A 13,026-nucleotide genomic window follows, 5' to 3' on the forward strand; every position below is an offset into this window, starting at 1 on the left:
TGTCTGCCTGTCCTGTCTGGTTGTTCCTGGTCTCTTCTTCCTCTGTCCGCCTGTCTCTCTGGTCAGCCTGTATGTGGAGCCCCTGGCCAGCCTGGGTTTGTCTGTGACGGGCCGGCGCACGCCTGTCTCGGTGAACTCGCATCTTTCTGCCTTGCTCCTGAGTGCATGTGTGTGTTCGCCTCCGTTTCTCTGGCCAGCCGGTGTATCTGCCTCCTGGCCTCTTCGGGCTTGTCTTCTCTTCCTGTGTTCTGAGTTCAGGGCTGTGGGTTCCAGATTCCTGGCTGTTTCCCAGTTAGCCCCATGTCTTCCTCTTTCTGACTCACCAGCAGCCCTGAGGTCCTTTCCCTGGAAGGGAGGAGTCAGATGTGTGCTGTGGGTTGGGGGAAGACTCCTGCCCATCCTGCGGCGTTGAGGCGGGTACTGGGATTCTCCTGAGGAGGATCCTTGTAGGTGAATCATTCTCCCCAGCTTTTCTGGCCTGCTCAGGTAGGCGATGGGCAAAGGCTTGGGGGTAGCAGCTGGCCTGGCCCTCCTCCCCTAGACTGAGACTATAGCCAGGCACTACTGCCACTGTGGGTGTGGACAACCTGACTCCCTCCCCTCCATACCCAGGGCTTCTTCCGCCGCAGCATCCAGAAGAACATGGTGTACACGTGTCACCGGGACAAGAACTGCATCATCAACAAGGTGACCCGGAACCGCTGCCAGTACTGCCGACTGCAGAAGTGCTTCGAAGTGGGCATGTCCAAGGAGTGTGAGTGCCATGGGGCAAGAGCCGAGTCCCGCCTGAGCTGGGGCCTCAGGTGCTCCTAAAGACCAAGGGAGCAGGGCTCTGTGGATGTGTGTGCACATGCATGAACACGCATGCCGTGGTGTGCGGGCTCACGGTTGAGGATGGTTTGTGTGTAGCTGCAAGGACCTGTTTGCGAGTCTGGCTGGCTGTGTGTGCATGGGCAGGTCTGTGCTGCAGGACTGTGTGTGTGTAACCGTTCCTGTTTCTGTGCGTCTGGCTGTGTGTGCATGGCCAGGTCTGTGCTCCAGGACCGTGTGTGTGTAACCGTTCCTGTTTCTGTGCGTCTGGCTGTGTGTGCATGGGCAGGTCTGTGCTGCAGGACTGTGTGTGTGTAACCGTTCCTGTTTCTGTGCGTCTGGCTGTGTGTGCATGGCCAGGTCTGTGCTCCAGGACCGTGTGTGTGTAACCGTTCCTGTTTCTGTGCGTCTGGCTGTGTGTGCATGGGCAGGTCTGTGCTGCAGGACCGTGTGTGTGTAACCGTTCCTGTTTCTGCGCGTCTGGCTGTGTGTGCTTTTGCGCATGTGTGCATGTGTGCTTGCTCCAGGATGGCTTTCTTCCAGGCCTTGCTTGGCTTTGGGGTGGGGCTCAGAGGCATAGTTAGTCCCTTCTGATTGTGAGTCTTAGGGGAGGGGCTTGAATTCTGAGGGGTGCTTGGCTGGACTTATGTGTGTATGGGGGCGTGGAGGGGCTGGCACAAGGATCCAGAAGCCATTGTCTAGTTAAGCCTGGGATCCAGAGTTGGAAGAAAGAATTGGGACTTCTCAGATCCCAGAGGAAACGGGGTTTCCACTTTGGGCTCAGCTGAGGCCTGATGGAGGGAGGGAAGGAAAGGCTGGACAGGGAGACCCTCTTGTGTTGAATCATGGGTGTTGCCCTGGTGACCGGTGATTGATGATGTCAGAGATAAATGACGCTGACAGACGCCTCCTTGTCTGCGTGGCCGTTGCCATGGAGCCTGAGCCTTGGGGGATGGGATGGGGGAGGGGGCTGCAGGACCCCCAGCCCTTTGTGGGGAGGGTAGTGGGGAGAGGGCACGAGTGAGATGGTTCTGACTGTTGGATGAAGAGCCCCGGACAGGAAAGGAGGGGACTGGAGTGTCCTGCCACAGGAGGCTGGGGTGCCTTGTCCTGAGCCAGGAAGTGATGGGTCCTGCTGCAAGAGTGGGTGACAACTCGAACCCTTCGCTTAAGGGCTGTCACCTCCTCTTCCCTCTGTTTGTGCCACCTTCTGCTCTTTTCATGGCAGAAGGACCAGGGTGGGGACCCCGTCTCCCTCCCACCAACTCCCCTTCTCCCTCCCACCGCCAACTCCCCCTCTCCCGGCTGCTCTGTGCCCCGGAGCTGAGCAGCTGCCATTTCAATAGAATTAAAGCTTCCGAATGATAAACGTCTTGTCACAGCTGCAATTTTCTCTTCCCAAATTATCCCCCCACTCTCCCTCTCCCTCTCCCTTCTCTCCCCTGCACTTTATTGAATTTGCAGAATCGACATGAGTGATCTCCAAATTATGCCAGCTACCCCCTCCTCGCTACCCCCTCCCTGAGCCCCTCCCCTACCCTCCCTTCCTCCCGCGTCAGCAGCCACCACCACCAGCCCTGTGAGTGATTGTGTGTCTGGGATAATCGGCTGGTAACGACCCCATCGCTTCTTTAAAGCCGAGTGGTGTGTGTGGCTCAGCGCCCCTGGTGATTTGTCAGCTCCCCAGCTAATGGGCCAAGAGATTCTCCCTGCCGGGCCCCCCACTCTCAGGCTGGGGAGCCCTACTCCCCACTTGCCCCAGGAGCTGCTCAGAGCCAGTCCCAAGGGACCCCCAGGGAGACTGCAGCTGGGAGGGCTGGGTGAGTGGAGGTGGGAGAAGGACCTTCCTGGGGAAAGAGGAGGCAGAGCACCCAGGAGGGAGACACCGGCGCCTGGAGTGTGAGCTGGAGTAGACGCGTGGGGGACAGCACTCGGCTGGCTGCGGGGGTGTGTGTGCAGGGCCACAGCTGTGCTCATAGGGCTTCTGGGGCCAAACTTGCTGTGTGGGTTGGGTGGGCATGGAGGGCTGGAGTGCGTGGCGATGCCTTGCCTGCCTGTGAATGCGTGCTGTGTGCGCGTGCTCACAAGCCGGGGTGACCTCCTCAGCAGCTGGCGGCTCTCTGTCAGGCTGGGGGTGGACGAGGCCCTGAGCAGCCTGCAGCTGCCCTCTAACCCCCTCTGCCCTCCACAGCTGTGAGAAATGACCGAAACAAGAAGAAGAAGGAGGTGCCCAAGCCCGAGTGCTCCGAGAGCTACACGCTGACGCCGGAGGTGGGGGAGCTCATTGAGAAGGTGCGCAAAGCGCACCAGGAAACCTTCCCTGCCCTCTGCCAGCTGGGCAAATACACTACGGTATGGCTTTCCCCTGGCCTACAGGGAGGGATGTGCCCTGGGCCGCAGGGCCAGGACGGGCCCCTCTCAGACACCCCTTCTTGTGCCAGGCATTTCCTCCTCCCCCCTGGCTGGATCTCTGCGTCCTTCCCTTTCCCTCTCTTCTCCCTCCCGCTGCTGCCTCTTCCTAAGGAGCTCCCAGGAAGTGAAGGCTAGGTAGAGGGCAGGCCTGTGGGGGCTGGAGCCAGGCCGAGAAGGGGTGCCATAGAGAAGAAGGCCCTCACTCTCCCTCCTCCCCCAGAACAACAGCTCAGAACAACGTGTCTCTCTGGACATTGACCTCTGGGACAAGTTCAGTGAACTCTCCACCAAGTGCATCATTAAGACTGTGGAGTTCGCCAAGCAGCTGCCCGGCTTCACCACCCTCACCATCGCCGACCAGATCACCCTCCTCAAGGCTGCCTGCCTGGACATCCTGGTGAGGGTCTGCACTCTGTCCCCCAGGCACTGCCCCTGTGTCCTGGGTAGATGGCCTTCCAGCCAGACAGCCACCCTCCTACATGTCTGTCTGCAGTCAACCTGTCCAAATGCCCACCGTCCAAATGTCAGCCGTTCCTCTCCCCATGTGTCCACCTGTCCACTCATCTCCCCGTCCACTCAGCCACCTAGCAGCCAGATGTGCAGGAGCTCACCTGTTCACCCACACACATATCCATCCATCCATCCATCTATCCATCCACTCATCCATCCATCCATCCATCCATCCATCCATCCATCCATCCAGTTAGCCAGCAATAAAGATTCACCTAGGAGCCAGGCGCAGTGGCTCATACCTGTAATCCCAGCACTTTGGGAGACCAAGTGAGGCAGGAGGATCGCTTGAGGCTGGAAGTTCAAGACCACCCTGGGCAACATAGTGAGACCTTGTTTCTGCAAAAAATTAGAAAGATTCACCTAGGATCCTCTGGCCAGTGTTCGAACTGGGTGTCAGGAACCCAGTGGTGAACGCGCCACCATCCCCACTCTTGAAAACCTTCCATGTGAGGCAAGAGATAAGTCAACAGAGGTTGCAAAACTGTGATCAATGCTACCTGGAGATGGGGGGAGGGCTCATGACTGCTTGGACCTGAAGGATGGTGTCTCAGAGGAGGTGACATCTAGGGGTTTGTAGAGGGGGAGGTAAGAGGGTAACCCTAACTCAGGAGCAGGAAGTGAAAGACTTGCTGCTGTGAGGCCGTGCTGAGCTCAGGGGACTGCCGGGCACTCAGTGAGCCCGAGGGTGGACTGGGCTGGAGGCTGGATGCAGGGGGTGGGGGCAGGAAGAGGCAGTGGGAACTGCCAAAGCCTAGGCTGGAGGGAGCGCTCTCCTTCCGGCTCTCCCTGACAAGGGCTCAGTCCACCTGTTCCCTTTTGGTCACCTCCAGGGTGGGGAACCTGGGATTTGACGAGGCTATCATTTCCTTTTATTTTTTTCTTTTTTGAGACGGAGTTTCACTCTTGTCACCCAGGCTGGAGTGCAGTAGTACGATCTCGGCTCACTGCAGCCTGCCACCGCTGCCTTAAGCGATTCTCCTGCCTCAGCCTCCTGAGTAGCTGGGATTACAGGTGCCCGCCACCACGCCCGGCTAATTTTTGTATTTTTAGTAGAGACGGGGTTTCACCATGTTGGCCAGGCCGGTCTCAAACTCCTGACCTCAGGTGATCCACCCATCTCGGCCTCCCAAAGTGTTGGGATTACAGGTGTGAGCCATGGCGCCTGGCAGACTGTCATTTCCCTGTGGATGCCTCTGAATGTTGAGGCGGGTGATGAGTGGGAGGTTTAGATTGTGCTGCCTGCAGGGGCTCTCATCCCCACGCCCTGGATGCAGGAGGCGCGGTCTGGGTTCCTGCAACATAGTTCAAGCCAATACACGTTTACTGAGCACCTGTTGTGTGCCCCATGCTGGGAGCTGTAGGCAGCAGCCCAGTGTTCCTAAATTCTCTGCATGGAGGCAGGATGACCTGGACCTGCACTGTCCAGTACAGTAGCTGCTTGCCACATGTGACTATTTAAATTTAAATTAATTAAAATTAAACTCAATTCAGTTCCTCAATTGCATTAGCCACATTTCAAGTACTCAATAGACGCATGTGGCTGGTGGCTGAGGTATTGGATGGTGCAGACATAGAACCTTTCCATCATTGTAGAAAATTCTATCAGACAGCGGTGCTCTGGCCGCCTGCCAGGTGGTCCTCTGGGAGTGCTGGTGCCGAGTGCTCGGAGTGGGTGGGGTTCAGTCCCTGAACCTGTGCATCCTCTGCACCCAGATCCTGCGGATCTGCACGCGGTACACACCCGAGCAGGACACCATGACCTTCTCGGACGGGCTGACCCTGAACCGGACCCAGATGCACAACGCTGGCTTCGGCCCCCTCACCGACCTGGTCTTTGCCTTCGCCAACCAGCTGCTGCCCCTGGAGATGGATGATGCGGAGACGGGGCTGCTCAGCGCCATCTGCCTCATCTGCGGAGGTGGGCAGGGGCCGGGGTCTAGGGGCTGGGCCTGGGGCAGGAGTGTAGCCCCGGAGTCTTCCAGGGAACTCTTTCAGGCCGCCTCTTGTCAGGCCTCTCTAGAGGGCAGGATCTGGTCTGCAGCTACACAGCAAGGGGGCCATGTTCGGCCTGGACTCCTGTTCCTGATTTCTGGGCAACACCCCTTCTAGGGAGGTTGAGTGAGGGTTTGAGGGTCGGACCTCCCAGGGTCACTTCCTGGCTGATGCATGAGCCTGAGCAGGTTGCTGAACTTCTCTGGGCCTCCATTTCTGTACAGTGGGGGCAGGAACGGTCTCTAGCTCATGAGGTTGATGGGAGGATTACGGTGGTAACACCCTGTGCAGGTGCCAGAGCGAGCTCCAGTGCATGTTAGTTGCTATTTTATTGTGATTTCTGCCATTTCATCTGGTTTCCAGAATGACAGGTGGGAGTGGGAGCCTGCCTGGGAACCCTCTCCCTGCTTGGGGATGACACTGCCCATTTGGGGTCCCATCCCATGAACTGGGCTCATAGGGAGGGTTTGGGGCACCCCGCCACCCTCAGCCCGTTGCTCCCTTTTAAGGGGCTCGGTCCCCTGCAGCAGCAGAGACCCCGTGCCCTGCCCTGTGTGGGGAGGCGCCTGCGAGCTGTCCTCTTCCATGGCCTGGGCAGGCACGCCCCCCGGTGGCCGAGGCTGGGGGTGCAGCTGTGTTCCCAGCTGCTCAGGGGGTGGCTCTGCTTCCTCAGACCGCCAGGACCTGGAGCAGCCTGACCGTGTGGACATGCTGCAGGAGCCGCTGCTGGAGGCGCTAAAGGTCTACGTGCGAAAGCGGAGGCCCAGCCGCCCCCACATGTTCCCCAAGATGCTGATGAAGATCACTGACCTGCGAAGCATCAGCGCCAAGGGTGAGGCTCCCAGACCTGGAGGGGTGCCGGCCCTCAACGCCTGGCCCAGGCCCCCACATCCAAGCCAGCACCCTGTGTGTTTGTGCCAGGAGAATACGACACCTGTCCCCATCTGTGTCTAGGCCGAGGTCCCCTAGTGACTCCACTGTCCCCTAGTGACCTGCCTGTGTCACTCACCTTGTGGTTCAGATCATGGTTCTGGAACCAGACACATGGGTGTGTGTCCTTGTGCGGGTCACTTAACAGCTCCGAGCTGCAGTTTCCCTTCTGAGGGGCAGGGATAACGATAGTGTTGACAGAGGAGTCAGGATAATCCCTAGCGCACAGCATAGAGGAAGGCAGGACTTGGTGTCCAGCCCAGGCTGGCAGTCTGGCCCTGGAACCAGAGTTCAGGACCACTTTGCCCCATTGCCACCAGCCTCTGGACTTGGGGGCTAAGAGAGCTGGCTCGTGTCAAAGAACTGAATCCCAAGAAAGAGCTAGTATCAGTAGTATTGATCTTCCCACCTGGAGCCAGGCTTGCTGGGGCCGGGGGTGGGAGGGCTGGCCCGGTGTGCTGACCTCTGCCCCTCCTTTCCCGCAGGGGCTGAGCGGGTGATCACGCTGAAGATGGAGATCCCGGGCTCCATGCCGCCTCTCATCCAGGAAATGCTGGAGAACTCAGAGGGCCTGGACACTCTGAGCGGACAGCCGGGGGGCGGGGGGCGGGACGGGGGTGGCCTGGCCCCCCCGCCAGGCAGCTGTAGCCCCAGCCTCAGCCCCAGCTCCAACAGAAGCAGCCCGGCCACCCACTCCCCGTGACCGCCCGCGCCACATGGACACAACCCTCGCCCTCCGCCCCGGCTTTTCTCTGCCTTTCTACCGACCATGTGACCCCTGCCAGCCCTGCCCCCACCTGTCCTCCTGGGCAGCACTGGGGACCTTCCCTGGGGGACAGGGAGGGAGGAGGCAGCAACTCCTTGGACAGAGGCCTGGGCCCTCAGTGGACTGCCTGCTCCCACAGCCTGGGCTGATGTCAGAGGCCGAGGCTGGGAACTGAGTGAGGCCCTGGTCCCGGGTCTCAGGATGGGTCCCCTGGGGGCCTCGTGTTCATCAGGACACCCCTCTGCCCAGCTCACCACATCTTCATCACCAGCAAACGCCAGGACTTGGCTCCCCCATCCTCAGAACTCACAAGCCATTGCTCCCCAGCTGGGGAACCTCAACCTCCCCCCTGCCTTGGTTGGTGACAGAGGGGGTGGGACAGGGGCGGGGGGTTCCCCCTGTACATACCCTGCCGTACCAACCCCAGGTATTAATTCTCGCTGGTTTTGTTTTTATTTTAATTTTTTTGGTTTTGATTTTTTTTAATAAGAATTTTCATTTTAAGCACATTTATACTGAAGGAATTTGTGCTGTGTATTGGGGGGAGCTGGATCCAGAGCTGGAGGGGGTGGGTCCGGGGGAGGGAGTGGCTCGGAAGGGGCCCCCACTCTCCTTTTGTGTCCCTGTGCCCCCCAGTTCTCCTCCTCAGCCTTTTCCTCCTCAGTTTTCTCTTTAAAACTGTGAAGTACTAACTTTCCAAGGCCTGCCTTCCCCTCCCTCACGCTGGAGAAGCTGCCAGCCCCTTTCTCCTTCTGCCTGACCACTGGGTGTGGACGGTGTGGGGTAGCCCTGGAAGGACAGGCTCCTGGCCTTGGCAATTGCCTGCACCCACCATGAGCCATGGAGCAGGGGCCGAGCAGGGGCCCCGGGACACACGGAGTTTTCACAGACCCAGCTCCCCGGCAGAGCTGCCTCCCGTCAGGGCCCACATCATCCAGGCCTCCCAGCCCCCACTGTGAAGGGGCTGGCCAGGGGCTTGAGCTGCCCCCACCCCCAGCCTCAGCCACCAGCACCCCCACAGGGCCCCGAGACACACCCACACACATGCGTGCGCGCACACAGACACACACACACACACACACACACACACACACTGGACAGTAGATGGGCCGACACACACTTGGCCTGAGTTCCTCCATTTCCCTGGCCTGCCCCCCACCTCCCCTCTGTCCCATCCCCGTGCCCCCTCCTTACCCCGCAGGACGGGCCTACAGGGGGTCTCCCCTCACCCCTGCACCCCTGGCTGGGGGAGCCGGCTCTGCCCTGACCTCCACCAGGGGTTGGGGCCCTTCCCCTGGAGCCCGTGGGTGCACCTGTTACTGTTGGGCTTTCCACTGAGATCTACTGGATAAAGAATAAAGTTCTATTTATTCTACACATGCCTCCAGCCTTGCTGCCTCCACCCCCTCTTCTTGGCGTCTGGGCTGGGGGCTCAGAATGGGTTTCCTCATGTACTCTGGGCCTGTGATGGTCAGGAATGAACACTGGGGCCAAGGGGCTGGCCAGGGCACCCTTCCAAGCTGCCTTCTGAGGCTTACCTTGTGCTGGGGTCTTTGGAGATGCTGAGAAGGAGAAGGTCCTGCCCCTTGGGAAGCCCTCAGTCTGGAGATCCCCACTGCCCATGTCAAGGAGCCCCAGTCTGGGAGTGGGAGGGGAGAGGAGAAAAGCTGCCCCCACCTTCAGGGAACCCCCAGTCTGAGGGAGGAAGCCGGACCCACCCCTAGACATTCCTGGTCCTTAGGAAGCCAGAGGCTGGGTCCAGCCTTGACCATCACAGCAGCAATGACAGATGGCACAGGAGCTGGGGTCAGGGACTCATATAAACCTAACAAGAGGCCAGACACAGTGGTTCACGCCTGTAATTCCAGCACTTTGGGAGGCTGTGGGCGGATCACTTGAGGTCAGGAGTTCAAAACCAGCCTGGCCAACATGGTGAAACGCCGTCTCTACTAAAAATACAAAAAAAATTAGCTGGGCGTGGTGGTGGGCGCCTGTAATCCCAGCTATTCGGGAGGCTGAGGCAGAACCTGGGAGGCGGAGGTTGCAGTGAACCGAGATCGCGCCACTGCACTCCACCCTGGGCGACAGAGCAGGATTCCATCTCAAAAAAGAGAAAGAAAGGGGGGAGAGAGAGAGAAGAAGAAGAAAAGAGAGAGGAGAGAAAAAAAAGGAAAGAAGAAAGAAAAGAAAGAAGAAGAAAGAAAGGAAGGAAGAAGAAAAAGAAGAAAAGAAAGAAACCTAACAAGAACACAGGATTGGGATGGAAGCTTAGGAGCCCAGCCCTCTGCCTCCAAGTGGTGTGGGGGTCTGGAGGGGGTGGGGTAAGGCAAAGGGTTCCTTCTGCTAGGGGTTGCCTGCCATTTCTACGTTAACCACTAGGTGGCGGCAGCGCCTTGCTTGACTCAACGGCCGCGCCAGGCTGGAGGCAACCGTGTGGACCGAGGCGCTTTTCCTCCAGTAAATATTTTCTAACATCTTTGAGTCTGAAATGATATTTAACATACTGTACCAGTACAAGTGATTTCACAAATCAATATGTTGTCACAACCGTATCATAAAGGATAAATTGAGGGGCAGTGCTATGTGTTTCAATACATTAATGCTTGCCCCTCTTTTGAATGACTACATTTAAATTTAAAAGAAGAAGGTTGGAAGCCATTCTGTACAAGAAGCCCAGGAACATTAAAGAGCATGGGTGGATGTTGGGATAAAAATCGACATGTTTGATTTATAATAAAACTATGCAAAAAAAGCCCAAACAAACAAAAAGTCCAAAAAAAGCCCAAAACATTACATGTAATGCTTTACATGTAAAATGAGATTTGGGCCCAGGTTTTTCACTTATGCCAATGTCCAGTGGGACATTCTAAAGTTGTGTCTGAGGCCAGGTGCAGTGGCTCACGCCTGTAATCCTAGCACTTTGGGAGGCAGAGGCTGGCGGATCACTTGAGTCCTGGAGTTCAAGACCAGCCTGGGCAACATGATGAAACCCTGTCTCTACAAAAAAAAATACAAAAATTAGCCTAGCCTGGCAGCGTGCATCTGTGGTCCCAGCTACTTAGGCGGGCTCAAGTGGGAGAGTTGCTGGATCCCTGGAGGTTGAGGCTGCCGTGATAACACCACTGCAGTCTAGTCTGGGCAACAGACGGAGACCTGTCTCAAAAAATAAAAATATAAAAAAGTTGTGCCTGGCAGGTTTTTATTTTGAGAGGATATCTTGACGTCCATAGCCCTTGCCTACTAAATGCCAATGGGGTCCCCCATCATTGTGAAAACAAAGCAGTGGCCCCCACATTTACAAAGTGCCCGTTGGGGTAGCGCCTTTGCTGTTGGGAACCCCTCTTGGGGTTGTTCTCAGTGCTCGACAGTTCACTGTTGTCAAGCAGAGTTGCTCAGCGTCAGCACCAATATGAAGATCTGAGCCAGGGTGTGGGGGCTGTCCTGTGCATTGCAGGATGCTAAGCAACATCTCCAACCTTCCGCCCGTGAAACCCTACTGGTGCTTCTCCCCCACCCCAGCTGTAACAACCAAATATGTCTCCAGACATTGCTAAATGTCCCCTTAGGGGACAAAATCACCCCCAGTTGAGATCCACTGCTGTGGAGTATGGTCCTCCAGGGCTGATGCGCTTTGCACTGAGCCAGGGCCCATCCTCCGCAGGGAGACTGAGCCAGAGGAAGGTGACCGGATGTCCCCTGGGCAGGGCTGCAACAGGCTTGACAGGCCTATGGGAGTGCAGGGCAGAGGCCCTGAACCAGGCCTGGGGCAGGGCTCAGACGCCTTCCAGGAAGAAGTGGCCCCTCTCAGCTAAGTCTCTTTTTAATTTAATTTAATTTATTTTGAGACGGAGTCTCCCGCTGTAGCCCAGGCTGGAGTGCAGGGGCACTATCTCGGCTCATTGCTAAATCTCTAGAGGAAAGAATTGGCTAGGTGGGTGCAGATTTGGAAGAATGAAAAAAAGAATGTAAACTATCTCCTTAATACTTTTTAATATCGATGAGGCATTAAGATGAAAATGTTTTGGATATACTAGGTTAAAGAAAATACATGACTAAAATTAATTTCACTTGTTTCCTTTTACGTTTTTAATGTGGCTAATGAAAAAGTTGAAACTACATACATGGCTCACACGCTATTTCCATTGGATGATGCTGATCTTGAACATCACTTGACACATAGTAGGTACTCTACAAATATTTGTTGAATGAATACATCTGGAAAACAGCAGCACAGCCCCATCTGAGTTTGTGTGGAGGGGTCTGGGCTGTGGACACAGAACTGTCATCAGAGGGATGGTGCTCACCATAGCATGGATAGTGTTCGGGCATGGCAATGGTGTAGGCCTGGGGACACCTTCAGTTTCTCATCCAACACATATTTACTGAGCACATACTACGTGCCATGGAAGGGGAGAGAGCAATGCCATCCTGCAGGAGAAGTGCTCTCCCTAGGTAAGCAACAGGCATCCAGCTCTGTCTTGGGTTGGGGGCTACCAGGGAAGCCCTTTCCTTGAAGGTGTCTGTTTTCTTCCCAAGTGACAACAAAAGGTGGAGGGGCATTACCTCGGGGAGGAGAAGGCTGCAGGAAGCAGCGGCTGCTCTGGGCAAAGGAACAGCACGTTCAAACGCTTGGCAGCAAGCAGGCCTGGTGCTTGTTAGAACAGAAAATTCCCTATGGTTCTGAGCACACCTGGGAGCCGGTGCTGTGGGGTCGGAGGCCTGACGGGGGCAGGGCTTCAGAAGGAAGCCTTGTGAGGCGCTGGACTCACCTGAGGGCAGGGGTGCTGCCCCCAGCCCCGGGTTTAAGTAGCGGGGGAGCTATTCAGAAAGACCTCCCACTGCTGTGCGGGCACAGGAGGAGAGCTGAGAATGATGCCAGGAACTCAGAAGGACAGGGTGGGGTGATGGCGGGGAACGCACAGCCTGGTCGGCAGGATGCGGTGAGGCCCTCAAGGTGCAGTCCGATGATGGCCCCTGGATTTATCAGTTAGGTCCTGGGTGATCTCATGGAGAGCAGCCCACTGGCTGGTGAAGGTGGAGGGCAGACGGGAGGGGAGACACAGGAGGGGGATGCGCTGCATAGGCAGCGGTTCTTCCAATGCCCGCAAGGAAGAAGGGGGTGGTCCGAAGGGAAGGCTGGGCCCGGAGCGCGTGTTTTGGGAGCTTTCTCCTGCGGACAGAAGAGACTTTCCCGTTTATAGCCTGGGGGAGAAGTAGCGGCGGGGAGGATGCAGATGGAGGAGGGAGGCATAACACATGTCTGGGCATAACACATGCCCTCTGGCCCGCCGCCCACCCCCACCCCACCTCCATGAAAGGGCCCAGCCCCCGCCTCGCTACAAGGCGGACAGTGAGGATGTGCTCATAGGCTCCCGAGGATTGAGGCCTGCCCTGGGAAGGGGAGCCTCTCCTCCTCTTCCCTCGCTGGGCGGGGTCTCTTGGGAGGAGGACAGACCTTCTGTGATGCCCTGGCAGGTGGGCTCGGTTAGGGTGGTAGGGAGGGAGCCATTGTGTCTGCTGCTGACATCGGACCCTGGCCACCCCCGCAGTGCATACCAGAGATCACACACACACGCGTGCACACACGGAGGTCACGCAGGATG

The 13,026-nt window shown here is 57.1% G+C and overlaps 1 protein-coding gene across 14 annotated transcripts in view; it reads left to right on the forward strand.

Annotated features, from left to right (window-relative positions):
• Window positions 1–8,798, forward strand: part of RARA (retinoic acid receptor alpha) — a 48,465-nt gene extending 39,667 nt beyond the window's left edge. For all 14 annotated transcript variants that reach the window (XM_009190553.2, XM_009190554.3, XM_031657601.1 and 11 more), the window contains 6 exons: window positions 613–754; window positions 3,002–3,162; window positions 3,443–3,619; window positions 5,449–5,653; window positions 6,401–6,559; window positions 7,143–8,798. In XM_009190553.2, the coding sequence (XP_009188817.1) occupies window positions 613–754; window positions 3,002–3,162; window positions 3,443–3,619; window positions 5,449–5,653; window positions 6,401–6,559; window positions 7,143–7,360 (1,062 nt within the window). In that variant the 3' untranslated portion in view covers window positions 7,361–8,798. The remainder of the gene's footprint in view (window positions 1–612; window positions 755–3,001; window positions 3,163–3,442; window positions 3,620–5,448; window positions 5,654–6,400; window positions 6,560–7,142) is intronic.
• Window positions 8,799–13,026: the final 4,228 nt, after the last annotated feature.

This window comes from Papio anubis, chromosome 17 (assembly GCF_008728515.1).
Source record: "Papio anubis isolate 15944 chromosome 17, Panubis1.0, whole genome shotgun sequence".
NCBI classification, from domain to species: domain Eukaryota; kingdom Metazoa; phylum Chordata; class Mammalia; order Primates; family Cercopithecidae; genus Papio; species Papio anubis.